This window comes from Anser brachyrhynchus, assembly GCF_964034855.1.
Source record: "Anser brachyrhynchus genome assembly, chromosome: 7".
NCBI classification, from domain to species: Eukaryota; Metazoa; Chordata; class Aves; order Anseriformes; family Anatidae; genus Anser; species Anser brachyrhynchus.
In genome coordinates this window covers 38,907,934-38,933,924 of record NC_137701.1, presented here as the reverse complement: position 1 = coordinate 38,933,924, position 25,991 = coordinate 38,907,934, and the positions used below count along the sequence as shown (strand labels likewise).

At 38.0% G+C, this 25,991-nt stretch overlaps 1 protein-coding gene across 2 annotated transcripts in view; it reads left to right on the top strand.

Moving 5' to 3' along the window:
* The window catches only part of LOC308197859 (uncharacterized protein), a 365,283-nt gene that overhangs the window by 300,717 nt on the left and 38,575 nt on the right, over positions 1-25,991 (top strand). The window contains exon 4 of one of the 2 annotated variants that reach the window (XM_080599061.1): positions 13,884-13,966. The exons of the other annotated variant lie outside the window; for it this stretch is intronic. Within the exon in view, the coding sequence (XP_080455187.1) occupies positions 13,884-13,966 (83 nt within the window). The remainder of the gene's footprint in view (positions 1-13,883; positions 13,967-25,991) is intronic. 2 annotated transcript variants of the gene reach the window in all.

Sequence of the window (25,991 nt, the reverse complement as noted above, 5' to 3'; positions counted from 1 at the left end):
AGGAGACAAATTTGATGTTTGAAAAAAAAAAAAAAGCTGGATAGCTGTTATGTTGCAGATGTGTGTTTTATAGTTTAATATTTTTTTGTGTGAAAAAGCAGTTGGGATTCTAAGCAGACACGATGTAGAGCAATTTAAAATTATTAGAGCACTTCAAATTTTTAGGAGCACTTTAAGTTAGAAGTGATCTTGGTTTTGGGCAGACTCAGTGCAGAAAGATGTAAAATTATGAAAGAGCTCCAGGTATATCAGAACACAGCAGTGTGAAAGCAAACACTACTATAGCTGATTGGGACAAAACAAATTATTTAAAAATGTAACAAAACAAAAATTCAAAGAGCAAAATTTGTCATTATATTCTTTCAGTATATTTATTTGGCTTTCAGTATATTTATTTGGCTTCCGTTATTCCCTTATTTTAAAAATCCAATATGAGAAGGAATTTAGGTTCTCAGAGAAGAATCTTCAGGAAAAAAATATCACTAAATATGCAGAAATTTTGCTCTTGTCTGTGTGTCCCCCGCGGGCTGTCAGTCCCTCCCGCAGGGGAAGCAGGCTATTGATCAGTGCAGCCGAGGTATCTGCCAGCCCCGGCCCGGCTTTCCTAGGTGAAGGAGCAGGGTGATGCAGAAGGAGACATGCTCGTTATTGAGTTTCTCGAAGGGCACAGGGCGAGACTGAGCTAATAAATTATCTTCTAAAGTAAGTAAATGCTTGTGCTGCCTTGTGCCCTCCCATCAGCCTAGCACAATATTTTCTGGGTGCTATGCCACTGTCCAAAGACAGGAGTTTTTCTTGCTGGGCCATGACTGCCAAAGTTTTGCTTTTCTTTTCGTTTTGTTTTGTTTTTCTTAGTTTATATATGTATTTTTTTTGTATCACCATCAGCTTCTGTACAAATGGAAAGAAACGGAGTATTAGTAAATGTAAAATTGCTCAGCTTGTCAGAGCCTGGCGTGTGACATTCCCTGGGGGACCCCGTGCTTGTGTAGGGAAGTCTCTGGGGCAGGGGATGCCCGTGGGGGTAAAGGAGCATTTTTCTTCAGTTGTTGGAGGTTTCTAACCCCAGACTTAAATGCTCGATCTGTATCACATCCATGCTGCGTGCAGGCCTGAATTGCCATCTGAATTCATCCCCTTACCGACTTGTCTGTCCGGATCAGTTACCGAAGTAACAATATCCACTATGGCCCTCTAGAAACCAAGGAGCATCAGTCACCCGTCAGGCAGCTGGGGCTGGCGTCGTCGATCAGATGTAAAAGGCACACAGCAAGCCTCGGACAGGTGGTGCAGTGAGAGAGAAACCAGTGACCCAGCTGAACCTGAGGGGTAGGCAGTGGAAACATGGGGAGTTTGGCGGGTGAGAGGAAATGTCAGCTCCATTCCCAGGGGAGACCACTGAAAGTAACCTCCAGTTTGTACAATATATGTGCTCTGTTAAACAGGGCCTGCATTTTCTAATTCTTTGTTTATGTAGCACCTAAAATCCTAAAAACGTGACCCACAATTACAGTGCTTGGATACAATACAAAGTGTACTCTTATTATCCATAGCCATAAGGATAAAATCTTTAATGGTTTTCAAACACTCCACACCAACTGAAAGACAGAATAAATATCTGGATACATAGATTTTAGGCATCTTATACTTTTTATTGCATCAGAAATGTCAAATAGCTCTGACTGCAGCATCTCAGATAAATTCATTGCTGTGGTATTTCTCTGAGTTATTTAGTAAGTCACCAAAATTACTCATCACTCTCAAGAAATTAAGCATAAAGTATTGTGTGTCTCCTTAATGCCAGGTTCATTATACTTTTGTATTGATTTACGTTGTTTGCTATTTTGCTGTACAATTTTTGCATTATTAAAGGATGTGTTTTCTGATACTGCATGCAAGTTCTTATCCCATTGGACAAGGCTCGCTGCAAATGTAATCATGAAAAAAAGCGACCCCTCCCTCAAAGCCCTGTCCCCTCCACATTTCTCACAGTTACATATATTACCATATAGCAGATTTTTTCAATTTCTATCTGTACATACAGACACTCATGTTTACCTCACAGAGAAAAATCCTGTATATTTTTAGTAAAGGTGCAGCTAATAGTGTTTGATACAAAGGACACAGTTCCTATTAAAATTTAATAGAGAATATCTTTTTGCTCTCCCATATATTTCTGTATATATGGTGTGATTTTATGGGCTAAGCTCTAGTGGATAATTTTAAAAAAAATCTATATGAAATTACAAAGAATATTTCTCAAAGTGTTTTGTTTTATATACATGCATTATAAATATATAACTACATGTGCACATTTGATTTTTCTTGTTTATATTAAAAATGACAACAAGATTTTGAAACATACACACTTTTTTAGCTAAAACAAAGAAAGCGATTATGGGTCCCCTACCTCCTCTGAACTGGGAAGTATCTTGTTTGTCAAACTTCACACAAAATTGGGTTCACCATCACGTACCTTGCAATGCCTGATCTCTCTCCATTTCCTATACTGCAAACTGAAAGAGTAAAACAGCTGTGGAAAACACAAGTTCAGGACTTAGATGTGCTGCATACATCAGTTTCTCTTTTTGTGTCAGTGTCATAAAAGGGGCTAGTTGGAGATCTGATGTGTAAAAAAGGAGTAGTTATTGCATGCGTCCCTTGCCTTCTGACATCAATCTCCTTATAGAAAGGCAAGTCATTTAATAACAGGGGTTTATAGTACTAAAGTACTTCTAAATGAACGGGGGAAGATAATCACATGGCGAGGGCTGTCTTCTCCAGTTTGCATGATAACGCTCCACTCAGGCCCTGGGACAGGACCAAGGTAAACTGAAATAAGGATTAACTGACAATAGCAAAGGCTAATTTACAGAAACCACATGAGGAGTTCCTGAGCACTGCCCAGATAACAAAAATATTATCAACACTGTTTACAGTGAAGTAAGTCAGTTTATTAGTTGGAGTGCTTCATTATGTATAAAAGATGCCAATGATAGTCTCCTAGTCAAAATAAACAGGCATAAAGTGTTCCACATATACAGTTTGCAGAGAACAGTTACTTTGCTATTTATTTAATAATTGACCATAAATGGAGTCAAAGTGCAAAGGGAAAAAAAAAACTAAAAAAAGCAGCACACTAAGGGCTTTTTGAAAGATTGATAAATAATGTGGAATCTCAATTAGGCTTTAGAAGGAATGCAGATATTAAAAATTTGGTCAAGAATCTAATTAGCTGGAGGTAATTAAACAGTCTCACACGGGGTCATTAATCTTTTCCACAGACCTTTGATGTTTTGCACACTGTCTTCTAGTCATTAATAAAATTCATAACACTCCTCTTTGTGGTGTTTTATCATCGTGTTTTTCTCTGTAAGAGCATAGAGCAAGTGTCATTGTATCACAAGGGCCTTACTTTAGTTAATTTCTTTTTTTCTGCTTGTTAGACTTAACTCTTTCTTGAACAAAATGACACCGATTTCAACCTGAAGTTTAAGACAGGTTTTAAATCCCTGATATGCTCTCATAAATAGCTTTCAGAATGCGTAAGTTAAGAAATAAACTAAATGTTTCTGACACATTTGTGAAATAAGAAACTTTTTTTTTTTTTTTTCAAATCTAGTTCCTCTGTCCGGTTGTTAATTTTGCAACCTGGTTCATGTATTAGTCATATCTATTTCAGAAAAAGTGGAGAATTTTATTTTGCTTTCATTCTTTACCTTGGGTTTCTTTTGATGGCAAGTCCCTCAGAGGCATAACCTGTAGTGTGCAGTTAATTTTAGCGGTGAAACCAGGGAGCTCTTGAGGACAGCGCTGGGATAGAAGTGAGGAATAATTATGAAAAAGAACTAAGGAAAATGGAAATTTGTTGAACGTGACTGATTTTATGTACAGGCTCGAAAAGGAAGCAGTACAGTACTTCAATAATGCATTATCCTGACATATTTCAAAGACAAACTGGATTCAAGAATAGCTGAATTTAAAAGGCAGGAAAGCTACAAAGGGTGCTTTTGGAAGATATAAAGATATGATTTCTATTACAAATATTAATATACATACATGCAGCGTGTGCATTCTATATTTATAGATGTTTGTATTACAAGACCTACATTTATGAGCTGTTATGTAGAGTTGTACGGTTATGTCTAAATAAAAAGATATATAAATGGTTTGTTAATGAAATGTTTGTGTCTATACAATGGCATTTCACATTTTAGGTGACTGCATTTCTGAAACAGACAAATGCCTTGTTTCATGAAGCAGTTGTAGATTTTGCATTTCCTTCAGAACCGTTTCAGGCACTTGCTCATTGGTGGTGAGAACGTCCTGGGTCATAACAAGGATGCACAAACTGAACTGGTACTTTGCAATCCTTCAGGTAGAAGAGCCTGATGCAAAGCTGCATTGCATCATTTGCTGTGAGATGTGTAGAAAATGTGCCTTTCCTTTCTACAAGTGAAGAAATGTAAAGTGGTGTTTAAATATGATGATAAATGGCAACAATTGAAAATGTTGATAGGGATCATTTTTGTGTTTTTATGACTTCCTGATTTGCACAACTGAAATACAGCAGATTTGTGCCTAAAAAGCTGGATGATTTTATCTCCTATTTTAGAAAGAAATCACACTTGATACCATTTCAGTGGGAAGAGGAATTAATGAGAGACAGGAATGAAAATATCTAAGAGTATATAGTTATCTGGAGCAATCATGTTCCAAGCCTGTGAAGTGTTGTTCCTTTCGTCTTGTATGTTCTGTTCTGACATATTCTCTGCTAATTCTCTGTCACTACTTGAAGTTCTACTTTCCTGCAACATCTCCTATTAAGTTCATATCCAGTGTAAAGCTGTAGAGATCAGAAAAATATAGAATGCACAGTTACAAGGCTTTGGGTGAAAAATACCACTTTTTTCTCAAATGGAATTTAAACATAAATGTTTGTGTGTCATTTTCTCAGAGGAAGGAAGTGATAGCAGTTATTTTATTTCTGTATTACTAGTAAAAATGTTTTAATTTAAAAATATCAAACCAACTATAAGATATTTTGCAGTGATCTAGTTAAAATGAGTGAGAGATGGACATTGAAGATTGTTTTCTTATGTATTTATTGCAAGTTGAAAACAAGGCCTACCAGTCACTCTTTTATACTTTTTATCCAGAAAAAAAATAATATGTTTCTTACCTATTTAAGGCAATTGCTATGGCCAAAAATTTAATGAATTGATATATTCACAGAATGAAGAGAATGAAAATTGGGAGGCTGCAAAAAGAAACTCTTGTTAAAATTGCCTTTTTTTTTTTTTTCTCCCCCTAAATGTTCATGCATTTTCAGTGAGTAATTAACTTTTCAATAAGGACATCATCTTTAGTGATTTGACCTAGCTGTCTTTCACAATATGAAACACCTAATAGCCGCTGGAGTTCCACACAGAAAACTACAGACTGACAGCAATGTCCCTGTTGCTTCCAAAGTAAGTAAGTAAACAAATAATAACAAAAAAAACAAAACTAAAACAAAAAAGCAAAAAACATTCCCCTGCTCCTTCCTTCCCCACTCCAAAAAAACAAACAAACAAAAAAAAACCCACAAAAAACCACAAAACAAAGCAAAACCCCAAATACAGAAGATTTCTAAGGCTTTAGAGTTCTGTTTCTTTTATATCAGAAATAAACTAATACAGCCTTAATCTTTAAATAAAGGTTGCACATAATGATAATTTTTAAGTAAATTGCAGGTGCCAACTTCTAAGACCTCTTTTCAAAATAATGTTAATGAGATCCATAGGTGATTTAGACTACTTAATAATAATGAGATTGATACTAGGAACCCTCACATTGGCAACAATTTGATAATTGTCTGAGCAGGAAGAACTAGCCCTCCCTGGTGGTTTGAAAACATAGCTGAGATTTGAAAATCTGTACAGAGCTCTTACTTAATCTGAGCAATTCTATAATGATGTGAAAAGGTAAGTGTTTTTGATTTAGTGATGTCTATATTTCAAGAGACAAGATGCTGATGATAAAAAAAGAAAGCAAAAGATGAATGTCTGGTTTCTGGAGACATCTTTTGGCTTGATATCTAACACCATGTATGTCTGTGTGCATTTCTCTCAGTTTTCCCACTAGTAAAATAGAATACTAATTAGATTTTGATTACAGTCAGTTTTTAAAGTGTGGAAGGCGCACTCAAATTTTGCTACTACAACACAATGTAAAAGCCGGACACAATCTTTTAAATCTGATGTGCTGCCTGCTTTCAGAGCTGATCAGCTGGAAAGAGAGTATGTATACATTACTTACAAACATGGTATATTTTTCCCTGTGGTAGACGCTACCTGGAAGTTTCTGGGTGACGAATAATGAGTCCAATCAAATAATTCTTCAGACTCAGGAATTTTGAGATGGCTTAAAAGTTAAGAGCTGAAGATAAAATTCTTTGCTTATAGGTACCAGACTGGGTTGGTATTTAAAATCCGTGGGGTTTATGTAGGTAAAGATCTATAAAGGTAAGTGATGAAATGTGACATACAACCTAGAAATGCCCAGGCGTGGACCTGAATGCCAGTTTCAGAGGCTCTGAATTCAGTACTTAATGGAGGATGCTGCAGGTGAACCTCTCTGATTGTCTGGGTCTCCATTGCAGACTACCTTACAGGCTACGAGCCAGGATAGAGAGCCTGAACGAGTCTTCTCCACTCTGCTGGCCACAAAATGGCATTCAATTTCATGGCTGGAGAATAAAAAACACCTTTACGCTTAGTTAGGTACAGCGATTTTGTTTTTAGTAGCTAAGAAGTAGCATACGTGTAAAACAACTACTTACACCACTATATTGCATTCTTAATGCTTGCCCATTAGCAAAATGTATAAAAGTGCTGAGACTAAATTCATTATTTTTTTTTCATATTTAAAGTCCAGTTCAGATACTGTGCATCAATTTTAAACTAGTTTTAAGATTAAATAAATAAATAAAAAATAAATAAATAAAAGAAAACCTAAACAGAACTGCTGTTGAATTTGCATTTATCAGCATGAAATATATCAGTACGGAAAGCAGACCAAAATGCTGAAACCATTTCTTTTATATATACGTTGGCTGTATTAGATATCCTTTTAACTTTCAGGAGAAATGTTAGGAAAAAAATAAAAATAAAAAAAAGAAGATTTTCATGTAGATGCAATGTCTTTACAGAACAGTGATTATTTGTGTATTTATAGTCTTAAGCTGTTAGAATCTCAGCACTGTGGAAAAAAAAAAGAAAAAAAGAATCATCCAATGAATGAACTAATAGGAGTCTTCCTGTAATCTTGAATTTTGAAGAAATGCATTGCCTAACAACAAACTGACTATTTTAGATCTGAACCAGATCTCATGCTTAAAACAAAGCAGCTCCTCAGTAGCAGGAGTTAAAAATGGTCAGGGAAAAGTTTCTGCACGAAGTCTATAAATATCTATTAGAATGTCCATTAGATCAAATATTTCCTTTCAGTCATTGTAACTTTCCCTAGACTGAGTTCTGCAAAGTTTTATGTATTCCTGCATGGGGGCTTTAGCCTGAAAAATGAGAAGACAAATGCGTAAATCTTTGGAGGTTCAATGCCACCTCGCAGCTCCCCGGTTAACTGTAAGGTCATCCCGCAAACAGCTGGGCAGAGAGGAAATCCACGGCTCTGGAGCCATTATATCATTTCCTCTTCTGTTTCCTCTCAACTATTTCTGCCAGAAAATGGCTAATAATGGGCTATTTGCATAGGGCAATAGGAGAAGGCAAACTAAAGAGCTGTTTTAATGCTAAATTTCCTTTGTAAATGTAGTTATAAAAACTGGACTAAAGAGGGCAGGAGATACTCTATTTAAAAAATAAACGTAGGCAACTGGATAGTAAAACTCTATGGGGAAACAATAATATATATTTCAGTATATAATAAAGTGATTTATTTTCAATAAAATCTGTAAAACTGCTTTAGTTACTTTGACACCTTGATTAACTGGAGTTTCAAAGATATTTGTGTGTGTGCGAACCTTCTTCATCCCAACAGTTCAGAATACTTTATTGCATCTGCTATTGAATATGTATGTTTTAAAAGCATTTGCTGCACTGTAGTTTTACTGGATGTCAGGGACAAAATAGATTAATATTAGACCTCAGCCAGAAAGCATTTCTGTGGCAGTACATGAAATGTAGCACTCTTCAGTGCTGACGGTCTCCCTGACTTATTTCTTGGGATGCTTTATACCGAGCTACAGGGTAAATTTATTTCCTATAAAATCACTGATTACCGTGATAAAATCTACCCCTAAAAAGTTTGCTGCCACTGGGGACATTTCAGATCTGCCTGTACCAGGAATGCAACCATCAGTGATGTGGTGTTTACCCTACACCCTGCAAGGTCTGGGAGCCTTCGCTGAAGCCTCTCGCAGGGCTTTCGGAGATTTCAGTGCCTATCACTGCATGCATGAAGGTCGTACAGTGACTGGCACCAAATATTAGCACAGCTGGGAAAATTTGCGTAAGAAGGAAATCCTAGCATTGAGAAAGACTTTTATTTATTTATTTATTTATTTGTATTTATTTTTCTTTAATGCACACAATCTTTGTGAGAGCAAGGGCGGAGGAAAACAGGCTGTGGGAAATGATGGTGACTTTCTGGCCCCATTTCACCAGTGGCATCACTGGGCTCCAGCTTGATGCAAGCGACACACTGCAGGGATGTGGGTGATATAGGAATTGTCCTGCCAAGGATGGCCTACCTAACTTTTTCAATCCCCTTTCCCCTGTACCAGCACAAGGGTACATAGGGCATCCCAGTATATAGGGATGCCAGTACTGAAATCACAGCCCATCATTACATGTTCTTTCTTCTGGGAAAGGAACACTGCTGATGGGATGGGGGAGACTCATTTGTGGCAAGACCCAGCCAGATGTCAGATCTCCTCTGTTACATTTCCAGGAATTTCCTGATGCCAACTCCTGCACTGGACTCTCAGGCATATGAGGATATGAACAAGGATCAGAACAGCATGAATTTGATTTCTACTACTAAATGCAGTTCTATTTTAATTTAACTTTTCCTCCTCTGTGTATGTACAGCAACTATATCTTTCTGAAAAAAATAGATAATCTGGATTTTTAAAAAATATTTAATTTCTACATAATATATAGATATTTTTTAATTCATTCAGAAATACTGAGAAAACACGCAAATATGAAGTTCTCATAAAGTTTGGACTTAAAATTATTGGACTATTTTCTTGTAGAAGAGCAAAAGGGGATTTATTTTTAAACGTTTCAAAACACAAACACCTTCAAAAATGTTGAAAATTTGCTGTCTTGTGTATATTGACATCCTCTGTGTTTTATTTCAGCTTGAGCACACCAGAACTTTGTTGCTGTTGTTGATTAAGTGCTTCCAGTGCATTCATCTCCAACAGCATTAACAAGGAATAAACAAGACATCGCTGAGGTTTTAGAGTAACATCTCAGTAACACCACCAGTATTTACATGATGATAACTGTTCAGGATAAATTTTTAATAAAGACCTTATTTATGTGAAATTAGAAATATAGAAAATATGTTAGAAAATCAGAAGCACAGATATGGCCCAAAGTCCCTGTTTAACAGTATGTTGTGTTGTTTTTTTTTTTTTTCCTTGAGCTTTTGAGGTTGTTTAGCACTAATGTGTGCCAGTCCAGCAAACGAACTGAACAATAAAGGACACATTCTTTGAACAGAGAAAGATTGGAAACTTGTCTTTGGAAGAAATTCCAAGAGTAAATAAAGGTTGCATGATTCCCTTGGGAATGCGCTTAAGTTACATGTCATGTGTTATATGTTCGTATAAACCTCGTGATGTTGGTCCTGTTTTGAATTTCATATTCTCTACAACACTCTTGCTAATATATCACTAAAAAAAGCTGAGAGGAGAAAGGCACCAAAACTGTACAGACAACTATGCATAAAAAGAGCATTAATAACTTCCAGGACTTTTTTCCAAGGTTGATGATAATTTACTTCCCAGAATTAAGGCATTTTTTTTTCTTTTTTTTTTTTTTTTTTAAGATGTCAGAATGCTAAAATGAAAAGTATGCAAAATTATTCCAGTTTGAGATGTAAATTACACTGCCAGAAAGATGGGTGATATGTGTAATGGAGGAATTAGGTCTCTTAGACTAAAGCAGATTCTGGTAAATCATAAAATATGTAAGGAGTCTGTGGCCCAGTCCTGCATTTGCTAAAATGAATATAAATGTGATGAGCATCTGATGGCATGATAACTTCTGCCCTTTTCAAGTTGTGAATTTCCATGTACAGAAAATTCACAGCAGCACAGAGACGCGTGTGCTTTGGGTTAAATATCAATCAGAACCAAACACCACATTCACTTTTGAGGGCTCTATACTATGTTTACTTTATTTTCTACCAATGCATTGGTCTGGAGGTCATGGAGATGTTCTTACGCCTCATATAATGCTCATATTCAGCCACAGACTGTTTCTTTGGCTGCAGCATGGCCAAGCCAGCCCTGTCATGCAGGTTTTCATGCTCAGGCCCCAGTGTGAGTTGTCCCAGTGTTATACCCGGTCCTGAGTGCTCACAAGTCCTCTCTCTGCTGCAGGATGGAGGCCACGCTTTGCCTCTGCAACATGCTAAAACCTTAATAACTTTTCCAGGTTCTTAGGCTGTGAGCAAAATCAGGAAATAATTGTCAACGTTTGATCTGACACCACCTGATTGATAGACAGAAGGCATTTGCTCTGGGGAAATAGTACCAGGAAGTTTTTGCAACTTGTATGGCAAAATATAGTAAAATTCAAGCTTCTTTTACCAATCATTGAATAAATTCTTTTTGTCTGTGTTTATAAATATGACATATATATATACACAGATAATTATAAAATCCTACTTTGAATTTTACTTCATTTGCTCGTCCCAAAGGCTCTAGAGAGTATGCTTGCAATCATCAACCTTCTCCCAGATTTATGTTGGGTTCACCTCTCACATATTTGTAAACTAAAAAAATAATGTTACTGTGGAGCTTGTTTGACAAACGTCTTTTGTTAGTGGCAGTATCACGGCCTATAATGTTTACTTCCAAGAAATGAAGACATGACATTGTTTATGTCCATAGACCGAAGCCAAGTTTCTTTTTCTTTCTTTCTTTCTTTTTTCTTTTTTTTTTTTTTTTTCTCCATATAGAAACTCAGGTTTAGTATTTTCAAGATGCGAGAGTTATGGGTCTGCAGTTTTGACCACAGAGTTACAACAGCATACCCTGTGTGAGTTGTCCCAGTGCTACACCCGGTCATACCTTCCTTCCTGTCATATTCCTGTTATTCCTGACATAAAACTTAAGTTTTCCTGTTGTAGTATCTGAAAACGCAATCTCTAATACAATTTCTGAAAAGCTCAAGGTGTTAAAATTTGCTTTCCATTTCTCCAGGATACTAAGCAGGAGCAGGCAGCTCACTCTGACCCAATTTAGCTTCCCTTTGCACTTCCTCCCCATTTGTTATCAGGCTTTTTGGAACAGGTCTGTGAAGCACTCTTTTAAAAGAGATATGCTGTCTTATCCTCTCTATCCAAGGTGAGCAAGCTTTCCAAATTCTTGTAGGAGAAGGCAGTGCAGTCCATTTCTGACATGCGGCCTGCTAGGCATTGTGCTCTGAGTTTCAGCTTCACAGGCTCAGGTCCTGGAGGCCCTGACTGGGGGCAGAAAGTAACGATCAGGCAAAAATAGTGAGGCCAAACGCAGGTAAAGAACAGATCTTAGTTGGGAACAAAAGAGTTAGGAAGTGGCACAAGCTGGGCTAGCGTTGTCTGGGGGACTAGAGAGACTTTGGGGACGGAGTGAGCACCGGGGCTGAGGACGGGAGTTAGTGTGGAAGGAAGGACAAAGATTCAGGCCTGGGAAGGCCTCGGTGAAGTGACTGGGGAGAGAAGTGGCAACTACATGTATAAAGGGCTGCGGCAAGAGGGGGAAAGACCTGATGCAATGGTGGGAGAGATGAGAATATGCCAAGCAGTTCTGATGCCACACGACTGGGATTTGTAAATCCATTCCTAAGGAAACCAGACACACAGACCTGCTTCGTCTGTACAGGCCTCTGTCCTTCCCTGATAGCTTTCAAAATTGCTGGTCAATTTTAGCTAGTGAGTGTTGGGGTCATAATGTTATTAATTTCTTATGTGTTTCATAAAAGCAGGCAGTTGTGTAGATAAGGTATGCCTAAATTAGTAAGGAAAAAAACTGCATCATCTGCAACAAAGTGAGAAATCCATGCTGGAGAAGGGAGGAAGCTATACTTCATAAATATTTCTGCTCATGGGACCCCTTGTGTACCACCGATCCAGTTTATTAAACCAAAAATTATATTGAAAACATTACAGCTGCAAAATCAGATACTTCCAACCTGGGGGATAATATAACTAAAGTAGCCTTTGCTTTTCCTGCTTCTGTATGTGTGACATGACAAAGGGTGAAATCCCACAATCCTGTAATATTTTTCCTCCGATTAGTGCACAGAATACGAGCTCTTCCCCCAATATTTTATCCACATTGCTCAGCGTATATCTGAGTGTCTCACTCATTGCATGCTTTTCAGAGCTGACCCTGAAGACGTCATTATTAATTTGTTTCATTCGTTATTCAGCAGTGTATATCTCTAAAATATCTGAGTGCTTTAGAAATGTTAGTTAATTGCCACAACCCCCTTGTGGGGACAGTGATATCTCTGCTAATAGATTAGGAGCCATAGCATGGGAACAACCGAGATTGGTAGATACCACAGATATTATATATATTTATATACTGTTATTATTATACACTTATACAGATTGCATATTTCCACAGAATCCCAGAATAGTTGAAGTTGGAAGGGCTCTCTGGAGGCCATCGGGTCCAACCCCTGCTCCAGCAGGGCCACCAGAAGCAGAGTACCCAGGCCCACATCCAGGCAGTCTCCAAGGAGGAGACCCCACAACCTCTTTGGGCAGCCTGTGCCGGCTCCATTACCCACACAACACAGAAGTGCTTCCTGGTGTTCATACAAAACCTCTGCTCTTCCAGTTTGTGCCCACTGTCTCTTGTCTGGGCACTGAGTGCCACCAAAAAGAGCCTGATTCCCTCCTCATTGCTCCTTCCCTTCAAGAATTTATATACACCGATGAGTTCCTCCCTGAGCCTCCTCTTCTCTACGCTCTAGAATTATCAGATGATTTTTTTTTTTTAATCTAATCTTGATTCTTCCTCAGAGCCTGCTGTGAATTAAATAAGGAAAAGCCTGTTAAAAAATAATCAGGCAAATAAATGTTGTATCAAAGCAAGTAGTGGGGTACTGAGTTAAGACCATCCACAGTTCCCAAGGTCTGAACACTTGATTTTTCAGCATGGATATTCTTTCAGCAACATGTGGGTGAGAAAAAGGCAGAGACGGGCAGAAAGAGAAAAGAGAAAGGTTCTTATTGCTGCAGTTCTCATTGAGTTCAAACTCATTGTAATTGAGTGTTAATTTTTCTTAAATTAGAAATGATTAAAAAACTGTGGCTGGGGTTGTAATGGGAGATGATCCGAAAAGGAAGGTTTGCTTTTGAACCACTGTAGAATGAATTGCAATCTTAACAAACTAAATGGCTTGTAAATATATCCAGTAATTGTGTATTAATGGAAAGTGTTGTGCACACACTGCACATGTCTCTTCATGGCTGCAAAATTTGACTGTCATTCAGAGATTTGATTATAAGGGCCTTTAAAAAAAAAGTCTGGAAGAAATGAAAAAACTCATGCTTCAGAGCATAAACCAGAAGAGAGTCAGGTCAGGAATATTTTTCTCCAGGCAAACTATTTTATAATAGCTTACTTCAAGGCTTTGTGTTCTTTCTAGGAAACACCCAGCAGCGGCCGTTTTCAGAGAGAAGATACGATTCTGACCTGCTGCTGTTATACCTTCGGCATTTTGTGATATGGGTTTGTAAGACTTCCTCATTATAAAAGAAAAAATTGCTAAATAGATTTTAAGTTAAAACAGACAAATATCTAGACAGCCTACAACATAATAGGGTAAAGATCAAATTCTACCCTTGCTTAAATTCAGCCATCTCATTAACATTAATAGGGCTGCATGTGTAACTGATAGCAAAATTTGGCTAGTAAACCTTGAAGGACTTCTGTTTAAAAAGAGATTTTTATGTACAGGCCAGGAAGAAAACAGCTGAAACTGATAAAATGCAATTTATATCACCATAATGACAGTGCCTAGTAGTAAGATGTTTGTTTTTTTCCCCCTTCAAGTGGGTAAAGATTATTCCCAGACTGAACCCTTCATCACAAGCCAACTTTTAACTGTGAGAGAAATGTCTGAACTGGTGAGTTAAGATTTGCAGACCTTTTTTCATGCTGGAAATGTTAAGGCTAAGTCATATGGTGCAAAAACCACTGTAGTAAGTAGGGACTATTCAGTGTGGCATCTTTGCAAACCTCGAAAGCAGGATTGCCCCTATACTGTAGTTTAACTTTCCTCTTAAAAGTATCCTGGGGATACTGGGGTCTTCTTTGCAGGAAGGTGTCATACCTTTTACTTCCATAAATAAGAAAGTCTCAGTTATGACACTGCAGTTCTAGATATGTTTGTAATGAAAAACTCAAAATTTAAGAGCTTCGGAGAAACAGTGATTGGCCTTTGTGCTTCTCCTTCTAACATGAACAAGCATGTGATTGCCAGTTTTACATTGTTTATTCATAGGGAGAAACAGAGATGTGGAAGATGGCGGTTGTGATCAGAAATATTTCCATTCACAGCTGGGGAGCCAGAATTTTGTTTCTCTAAGATGTTGAATATCAGAAGTAGAATTTAATCATGGAATATAAAAAATGCAATAACATGGTATACTCCAAAAATATACTTTTCTTCTGGAGGGTGGCGCTCACAAAACCTGTAAAGTTTTGCCATTCCCAGCTTTGTGCACTGACAAACACGACTTCCCTGCTTCTTCAGTGCAACTTCTGCTGGTTGGCTGTGGTTGGAGGAAGAAATTGTAGCTCTAAGCTCTAAAGGATATCCAGCATTCCTTATACTGTAACATGCAAGGAACTCAGGCTGCTGGATGTTACAATTCCAGATCAAAGAGCTGTTTCAAATGGGAAAAAAAAAATATATATATATGTATATATAGTTACTCTATATATAGAGAGCAGTTTACATGAGAAGTATCTCTCTCATATATCCAAATAACCATCAGAGAGAATATCCTCCCTGCATGGCACTGAATAAGGACTGTGGCCCAGGCAAGGGGCCCCAGAGCCCCCCATAATCCCCCAGCAGTCCAGAGTTTCCCAGACCTGAGAGTCCAGTGCAGGACCTGGCAGCAGGTGCTTTCCAAAGGGATACCCAAGTACAGAAGTGACATTTATATTCAAATGCTTGGCAATATGCACAGTGGGGTATTAGTGCTATGCAATCAGTTGCTCGCAAGTCACAGAATCTCAATTAAAACAAAGAAAATGGCATGTTTTTTCTATGAGTAATAGAAACCAGGTACTTCAGTGAAGCAAGATAACTTCAAGAGCTAATGAATAAATAATACCAGTGAATGAATAATTTAAGTGTAGTGTCAGCTGCCTTGAACAATCTTTATCCTTGAAACAATAAAATGTGACCACGTTGGGTATAACTGTGTAAAAAGGCTATGGGACTACAGCTTTGCTTTTAGGGAGCAGGACTGTAAGACCTCAGAGGATGCTGAGCAATAACTATCCCATGCAGCGTTTGCCAGGGAGTGAGGACACTAAACTCCTACCCTGTAGTTTAGGAATGCTCCATGGCATTTTATTCATTGCTCAGCTGGGGAGCATAGAGTCAAATACTGTTAGGTGATGCTCATTGAGGTATTTCAGCCACGTAGGGAATTGTAGGGACTTAAATTGCAGCTGATGTATAGGTAGGAAACGGTTTTTCTGTGTGTTTCTACCTAAAAGATGTATGGAAATGTTTCACAAGTCAAGGGAGCCTTTAACTACTCCTTGCTTTATTTAACGTGGCTCGTTAACATCATTCCTCCAGGTGTTTTCTGTAATTGAAACCTCAGGCACAGGCAGCCCTTCTGCAAAGCTCACTTCTCTAGGTACGTGGTGTCCTTGCTGGTTTCCAGACCTGGCTACCATGACATGTGAGTGATTCTTCTCTGTAGGGAAAACAGGAAGGTAGACACTCTGGTGTCCTCTGGGAGTGCTGTGATATGGGTGGCTTTGGATGAACACAGCAAATCTGGGCTTGCTCAATCTAAAAGAAAACAGGACTTTCTCTGCGAGAGAAAGAGGATTGCTCTCATTATTTCTGTTATGTATTTCATTCCTTAGGAACTTTGTTTTATTTGAAAAGGTGGTTGCTTTATTATTATTATTATTTTTTTCATATGAATTAAGGATCTTTTGAAAATGCCTAAAAGGAAAACATTTCTCACTTGATCTTTACATAGTGATTTTCAATGCATCTTTGCATAGAAGACTTTTTTAAAGTTATTTGAATAATTCAGAAGTCTGCTTTCACTCTTAGAAGACATCTGTAGAGTAAAAAAATATTGCAGTAAAGACAAATTCAAGATGTGTAGTCCTGTAGAGGAATCTATTTTCTGAAGTTAATATGAAAAAATGAGAAAACTAAGATACCTCTTATGTTGCTGTAGTCTGGAGTAAAACCATAATTCTACTTTTATGACCTTAAGCATTTGGGGAAATGCCATGATGCCTATTAAGCTCTCTTGAGCTGTGGTAATGTTTTTAATATTCTGCAAGTTACAAAACTGACTATTTCACCAAAAAGTTCATCATTTGTATGATGGATAAATACAGCAGAAAAGTAGAAGTCCTAGGGAGTAGGTTAGGGATTGGAAAAAAGCCTTTTTCTCTACTTTAATCTCAGCACTTATTTGCTTCTCATTTCTCCATCTTGCACTACAGAACAGATCTGTGTTACATGACTGGGCCACCACAATTAATTTGAACCAGACAAGTGCCACTGTTCATTTATATATACAAATACCAAAAAGACAAATGTAAAACCAGTCGAATTCAACCATGGTATTATTTTTCTTTCTTCTCCTTATATTGCCATAACAATAAAAAATGCTGGATCAAAAATGATGGGAAAAGTAAGACTATAGCTCTTCAAAAACAGGTCTTGGTGTGCATATGTCCTTACAGAGCTAAGGGAAAAAAGATAGTATATCTTCACAGGAGTGTGGAAACGTTACTGAAACTGGAATTGCTGGGTTTATAGTGGGTGAAAGCCAATGGTAGTTGAGAAGGGAATCTGGCCTTGAGCACACATCTGCACATGTCTGTCCGTGCTGCTATTTTTGCTGTAATAGCGTTTATAGTGATTTAGTTGCAACAGGGTATGGCAACAATAAGGTGCAGTGTTAATAAAGCAAATTACTGTGAGTGAATATATTTGAAACTGGGAGTCCGATCTCTGTATTTTGAATTCCTGAGCTAGTTGCAGGATTTTAAATCCTCCTTCTTGTCCCTGAGGTTGGGGTTTGTTTAATCCCTCTTTCCTGTTAGTGGTTCAGCCAAGATATATTATAAGCAGGCAATCAGGTGAGTGAAATAGCTGTGGAAACAGGGAACAGGGCAAAGACAGAGGTCAGTACAGTTTTTTAACCTTATTAAAATACTATTGTGGTGCCGAAAATACGAATTCCACAGTTAAGCAGACTGGAATCTACTTCAGGGCAGATATCCCCCTGAAAGCCATAAGAGATGAGGAAAAGGAAAGCGCTCTGTCTGTGCATTGTTGTCCAATAGTATCGTTTTGAGCTTAAGGAAACGGATATTAGAAGGTTTATCATTTGGGAAAGCGCCTGCTCTGGAAGAAACACATGCTACAGCACAAAAGACCTTCATTTAATGTGCAGTCAAGACTGATAATTAATATTAAAAGGACTAAGTGAGGTGATGGAGTTTAAACTAAACAAACAAATAAGGAAACATTAAATTGTGTAGGAAAAGATTATTAGCAATTCTCTGGCAGATCCAAAGCAATGAAAACTTTTCATTGTACTTTCCCCATATTATCAAAATACAAGACCTGTAGAGAACGAGAGAGAGGTGATGTTGGTGCTGCCCAGTGTTTTTGCTAAGATTGTAATGGCACTGTTGTACATTATGGAAATTATTGGTTTAGAGAGTACGCAAATTCCTGGCAAACATTTTGGAGCTGTGTTGGTGGGTCAGGAGATACTGTGCCCAGAAGTGTCTGTTGGCTTGAAGGGGGTTCAATAAGAACTTGTTATAGGTGGACCGTTCACCAGTTTCTGCATTAATAGAGGAAAGGAGCCACCATATGCCATGATGTAAAAATATCTCACTCAATAAAAAGGTGGAGACTTTTTATTTAACTTCAGATTTAGGAGTTGCATGTCATCTGTTTTCTTTGGTTTGCCTCAGACCTTTGGGGAAATAAATAAGAATTTTGGATGGGATTTATTTCATGTAACTTCAGCCACCTGGAAAAAGCATTTAGCCTAGCTATCTACACAGGCTACCTTTAAAATCAGTGGAGATAAATGTTTCACCTCTGTCTTAGACACACCTCTTAAGATGGTATCTGTCTTTTCACGTATTATAGGCCACAGACTATTTCCTGAATTAATTTCTGCATCAAATCTAAGAACAAGGTTTACTCGTAGCACACATTTTTGGAAAGATATGAAACTGTATTGTTGCTGTTTTTTGTTGTACTGGTGGGAAGTCCAATACGCTGCAGTAAAAGTTAAATTAGTTAAGTACTTTATACTTCTAGCCTTGATCTAGTCTGGGGTAACAGTAGCTGGATATTATATCGTGGTGGGCTGATAAGAAGTGCCAACAGTTTCTATCTGCTTTTCCCCCATGGAAGGTGTGTATTCACTGTGGTCAGTTCAGCCTCTAAGTAAAAGTTTTTTTTTAACTTAATCAGTTGACCATTTCCATGGGTCTTTTCTAAGACTCTCCATTTTCCCATGACTGCTTCTGAAGAGTTGACACCGGAGCTTAGATACAATGTTTGAGTAGTTGCTGTCTGCATACTTACTACAACTTCAGTGGGTATCTTGCGCTCCACTCAGATTTTCACATCTGAGGATTTTTTTTTACCACTAACACTGTCTGTTCTGAGAAGATTTACGTTTGATTTCCCAGAAAAATACCTCTGCATTAGTCAACTTTCCAAATCATTGTTTCCCTTTCTCCAATCTCATTGCTTTCAAATTTGATGAAATAGCAATTATACCTTTTCTTATTTTCAGTTGATGTTTTAGAGTCAAGACCTCACTCTGTCTCTAAAACTGCTCTGTAAGGATGCCCCATTCAAAACTGTGTCTTGAATCATAGCCAATCCTTAATCCATATAATATGTGCTGGGTTGGTTGTTCTTTACTGTGGCTTCTTAATCAAGACATCATGTGTGAGGAAGTCAGATGTCTCACTGAAGTGTATTGCATAAACACTGCTTTACCTTTATTGCCCAAATTCATAAACTCATTAAAAAATCAGGTTTCTGTGGCACAATTAGTCTTCCAAAAAAAAATTATTAATTGCACTACACCTAATTCTTTATTAAATTGTATCCTGTATTAGATGTTGCTTTGCTTTGTCCCAGATATAGGTCAGGCTGGCAGATATATTAAAACCTTTCCTTTTAAAAATAAATAAATGAATAAATTAGCTTTCTTCTAGTTACATTTATGCTCCAGTTCTACTGTATACTTAGAGTGTTGCTTTCTCATTTTCCTTTTTCCATAAATAAGTTAGGAATAATATTGAGCACTTTTTCTTTTCTGGCGTTATAACTTGAGGCTTTAAAAACAAAACAAATAAACAAAAAACACTTAAGTTCCAGCAGTTCTCTTCTCCATCTTTTGTTACCCTTACCAACTTTATATGGGTTCTACTTTTTCATTTATGTTAATCGCTGATGATCATTTTTACTTTGAGATAAACATGGAATCCTTATTAGATTTATAAGTATTAAATATTTTGATAAGTCTTTCTGGTGAAACTTTGGGTGGACTGGATTACCTCTGCATCAAAGTACCAGTTGTTGTGTTCCACAACTACTGTCAAAGTGGAAATTGTATAATAACATGGAAGTAGAGAACTAGATATAAGCTAATCAAGTTTCATCGATGTTCCTTATATGTTTTTATGGAGTTTAACATATATCTATTCAATCATTCTTCTCCTTGCTCAAAGTTGTTGGCTTCTTTTCTCCTTTAGTGAATTGTATTTCTGTATGCTCCCTGACTTCCTCTTCTGATACTGATGCTCAGAAAATGGCCCACTTGGCCATGCAACCTGCTATTCAATTAGTCTTCGTTAATGAAACAAATTTAATTCGTGACTTGACTTGGTCTGCAAAATTTGTGGAAAGAAAGGTTTTTTTCCCCTTTTTTCTTCAACAAAAATGTATATTAAAAAATCTTCATTAGTAATTAGAATGTGGATGAAAATGCAGAAGCTTTAGAAATTGTGTGTGTGCCTCAGGGCTCTGTTCCATCACCAAAGATCCAAAAGCTTCTTGACACACGTTTGTGTTAACTTAGATCAGAGCTGTTGCTTGAGATCTAACCAAGTGATTCACTACAAACTCATCAGGGGTATCAAATGAGTTTATTTCCACAGTTTGTCAGAGACTGTGCAAAAATGAAATGAGGCAGAGAAAGTTCGTATTAAATGTGTATGGAAAAAATGACCCATGCAAAAAATATTGAGAAGGGCACGCAGGAAAGAGTTCATGGGCAGGTTTTGTTCTCTGACTGTTCTGTTTCTGGGGCTGTTTTGATGTTTCCTTTTAGGGAAAATGCTTGCTGTCATATTACTAGTTGTTCTTTACCTCTGGCGCCTTACACTTTTTTAAATCTCTGCTTGTGGTGAGTTCTTCCTATAGCAGTGGCTTAAATTGTGGCAGGTGAACAATGTCTAACAAAGGATTGTTAGTCTCATAAGCAAGAATGTATTCAAAATGAGAATTTTGCGTGGAATTTAGCAAAAATACTCATAACAGAAATGTATCTAGGCTCAAATGAAATGTGTGAAGAAACTTTAAAAAAAAAAAAATTCTTGAACTTGTGCAGTAGTTGTTAGTTGCATTTCACTGCTAGCACCAGGGGATGCTTCTGGGATGTATGAACCTGTGATTTCTCCATAGGTGAATTTAGGTGCTGTAACTAGGAAGCAAAGAGAAGGCCATAATCAGGTATGCAGTGCTTCCAGGACCTGGTCACTAAATTATCCAGGCCCTCATAATGAGCCTCTGCTGTGTTAGGCCCAACTCATGCTTCTTCTGATAGTGCTTGCTTCAAGGATTTATAAGCAGGTGGGGTATTACTGGGGCTATACCACACTCCATTAAAGCTGTCACTGTGTACCTGCAATACGGATGCAGAGTCAATTAGAAACCTGATTGGAGCTCCTAACCTCTGTGTTTTTGGCTGAACTGTCTATGGCACAATTGATAACTTAGCTATTATGCTCTCTGCACACATTTGGAAATTTCTTTTTTATTTCACTACAAACGCATAAGGCCCACAGACCTTGCTCCCACAGAATGATGGGTTAGGAGGCTCTTCATGGTGAGTCACTTTTGGTTTGATTGGTTCTGATTTTCACTACAGATGCTTTTAAGGAAGAGAGAGGGCTACATTTTCTCTTTTTTGGAACGCAGGGCTAGAAATGCATTGAGATAACGATGGCTTCTTGTTCGTGGGGATATGGGCTGTTGTATGCCTGAGCTGGAGGTGCAGGAAAGATGCTTCACTCCTATTAATACTGATCGGGCTTCTGGGCACTCTTTCTTGTGTGATGTGATGACAAGAGTACAACTTCATCCTGTTTCCTGTTGGATCTGTCTAGGTTCACTCCCCGCGGGGTGCCAGCTTGGCCATGGCTGACCAACCCTGGGTTCAGCCTACAAGCATCTTGGTGCCCCTCTGCCGGAACAGTCCAGGACCCCCCTGCCATCCCTCTTCCCCTACCAAAACCCAAACTCTGATCTTTTAAATATTAAAACAACACAGAGAGGTAAATCTTCTTAACAACACATGGAGAATTAAACAGGCAACTTCCCTGGGTAATAATGGAAAGTTTTGTAGCTAATTCCCTACACATACTGTGCGGAAAATGAATCCCATAAAATACAAATAACTTCTCCCTGAGCACCTGTAACTTCTTCCTAATATTTAAAATTTATTTACATTTCATTTAAATAAATTTTAAAATTGCAGCACAAGCTCTGCGTGTTTGCATATCTGCACTGTGTTTGTGTCCTATGAACCACTTTTGTAGAAGGGGGGATTTGTGGAATAAAATGCAAAGGTAAATAATAAATGGTCACATCTTGCAACTTGGAGAGCCTCTCCTGCAGTCTGGCCACTGCTTTGCTTGGGACTCTTAAGGAGGGTCTGACAGCAGTTGAAAATTTGTTGTTATCCATTAGGTTGCATATTGCATTTATTTTTTTTTCAAAACTAAGGCTGTGTAGTTATGCTGTGTATTTTGTACAATTTAATCTTATATCCGCTACCAGTTAAAACTCTTCAAGTGTGGGTACTCAGGCGCTGATGGTACTGTGGCCTAAAAGGAAAATCCAGAAAAAAATAATCCTTTTTTCATCCATTCCTGAGCCAGGGCAGGGGCAGAACCGCAGTGCTCTCCAAGTGCAGTGGGCTTGATCAGTGCCGCTGCTCCCTGTGTGTCAGCTCCAGCAGTGAGACGATTTGTCTGGGGCTGTAAAATGCAGAATTGTTCTTTAGGAAAGGAAGTTTGCACTCCATTGTGTATGGATACAGTAATGCGGACTGTCCAGCAGATATGCTGATCTTTGGGTGGGGTTAGTCATGAAGTCTGTGAAGGCATGCTGCTCTCTCAGCAGCACACCAAATGGGCCAGGGCCCCCAGAAAATAGGTTGTACCAATTTTTTAGTGATTCAAGATATGAAGGCAGAGAAAATATTGCTGTTTGCTGTTGTTGTCTTCTGTAGACTCATTTAAACAAACAAAATATCACTCAGATCTAGCATAATTCTCAGGCAGTCTTATCAATGTACAGAGAAAGCAGACTGATAAGGGCTACAGGTAACAAGTCTGCTGTACAGCATGTACCCGGTGTCCCACCCAGCCTGGGTGTAATCTATAGAGTACAAGTGCCAAATGGTATTGTAAGTAAATTGCTGAGGTTTGTATTCTCAGGCATACCAGCAGTATTTACACGAATTGATAAAATGGCTCATGGCGTTATAGAATAGGTTTTAATTTTATGCAGGGTAGGTAGGTTTGTACTGTTTTATTTGACCCTTCTTTTATGTTGCTTTCTATGCCCCGGTATAGAACCAACCCAATATAATTCAATTCACTACTACTTTACCCTTCAGTTAGAGCAAACCTACAGTGAGCACACAAAGGCCACTGTGATGGTATCTTCTTTGATCTTCAGCTTGCTCAATCTACTTCCTACTGTGCTGGCTCACAATTTCATTTTAATAGTTAAGTAGTTTGGACATCATTAAAAGAACTGTGTCTGGAGGCAGTGATATGGCACTGATCAGTTTGTCAAGTAATTCCATTAAAAAAAAAAAGAAAAAAGTTCACAGTTCTGTCCTGATATGATGTAGAAAAAATGTCTCATTAAAAACAACTTTTGTAAAATACTTTCACCCATTTCAACTTAAAAAAAAAAAAAAAGAGAATAATTTCTGGAGACTAGCTCTTTCCAGTCTAATACATCATCATCTTTTAATCTCCAATAGATCCTATTTTTTTCTAGCAATTATTAATAATTTTGTTGCCCTGCTTAATTTTCATAAGTGGGCTCAAATATATTTTTGGAAGCTCTACAGACGAAGGACCGGGCTATGATTCAGGCTAAATGCCCGTTCAACATGAAAGTCGGGTCAAACGCAAGCCTACCAGCCCTGGGCAAGATTAAAACCTATTTCTTCCAAACTGGGTAGAATGAAATGTGGTCTGTAACCTTATTTGATGATTGTGTCCACAAAATGAGTCAGGTACCTATCTGTCAGTGGATGTAGAATGCCTCTATATACTTTCCTATCTACCACCTTAATCCACGGAGTTACCTGAGTTTCCTCCTATAGACACTGCCAAGGGGCTGGCGTGCCCATACCAGGGCGTTAGGTCAGAGATCTCATTGACATTCTCAACCTAGTACTCATTTATATTTGATTCACCTGATTTTTTCAAGTAATTTTCCTTTATTGATAGTTATCTAAGTGGCAACCAAGTACTAATGTGCTACTGAATGGCTGTTTTTCTCCAAGCCTGGCATTTGGAGAAGTTAACCTGGAGGTAGTGACCATTTCTGACATTTCTGTTTTGCATGATTTGAGGCAGATCTTACCCTCTCCTTCTCAAATCTTAAGGAAACGTGTACCTATTGCGTGCTCTGGGGTGAGGTTTTCTCTTGTCTTTTACTGCCAAAACTGTTCTGCTTTACCTAATGAGGTATTCGCTGAGCAGGAGGTGGGCTGCAGCTTGGTGGCTGATGTCTTTTGCAAGATCTAGAAGACAGAGTAATTTTGCTGTCTGCCTTTTTGCTGCTAACACAACTTCAGTGTATTAGGTAGGTAAATTGAGTGAGTAATTTTGACTAAGTATGCCATTGTACAGTGAGATAGCAAAAAAAATTTGGTCCCAAAATCTAGATTATTATTCCTGGAGGATAATCAGAAAGAGTTGAGGAGTTGCTGGAGTACAGAGGCAAGGGCAGGATGAAACATTGGCTGACATGTGCAGCTGTCTGTGATCTCTGCAGACTAAAGAGAAAACCAGAGGGGGACACAAACTAGTCCCAGACCAATTTGCCTTAAGGTGTGTCACCCTGTTTTAAGTCTCTGCATTCACAACAGATTTTAGACTGTTATATTAAGTGATGGTTATAGAGACAAAGGTGTTTCACTCTGCTATTATTAGAGTAGAAAATATGTGGGCCCTTGTAAGTTTTCAGAGTGGTATTTCTAATTGGTCTGAGTTTACCCTGCTGTGTGGAGGCAGAACTTTTACCTGTATTAGTTGTTATCATTCACTGTTTCACCTGATAACCCACCTATAGCCAGGCTGGAGAAATTCATGTGTTTGGTCTGTAAATCCATCTTGTCTGGGGGCAAACTGCTACCAATGCCACCTGCTCTTGCAAAGGACTGCTGTTTCTTGGGAGAATCTGCAGATATAATACTGTTTCTTGAAGGTGATTTGGGATTTCAGTTACTTTACATATGCTCAAAAATGTTTCTGCATGCAAATCTGGTGGATAGAAGTGTGTGAATACTGAGGTTCAATTAAGATGGCATTAAAAACGTTGCTAGTTTTAATCTCTCTGTCCACATTCTCTGATGTAGCTGTTTTGTTTGTCAGATGGAAAATAATAGATCTGAAAGTTGAAGTTTAAACAGAGTTGAAACAATTTATGCCCAGCAAAGGCCATAAAGAAGAGCTACTAGATGGAGAAAGATGAAACGATTCTATCAAAAGTGCTTGTCTGCAGTTTTATTTTTGCTTTGTTATATTCCTTTCTAAAGACTATACATTAGGTTATGGTAACTATTAATACATATGTAAATTCATGATTTCTGATCCATTTGTCTAAGCAGGTATAATTTACCTGTAAGGATTGGATATGAAATAATTTTCAAAGTATAAATGAATGTAGATCTTCGGTTTCCCACCCTGAGAAAAAAATAGCGAGACAAACCCACAGAGAATACCTCAAGCCCTGGTATCTCTTAAAATAACAGATGAAAAAAGAAATTTGAAAGCAAAACGAAGAGATAAAGAAGCATCAGCCGCTCAAACCCCCTAGGTATTATACCTTCCAGTGTGCACCATCTGACTGACACACTTCTCCATATGCTGAGGAGGAGAAAGAACTATTCCCAGCTAACCCACAATTATGCCTTCATTATTTCTTTTTAATCTCCTCAGAGTTCCCATAGGGCCTCAT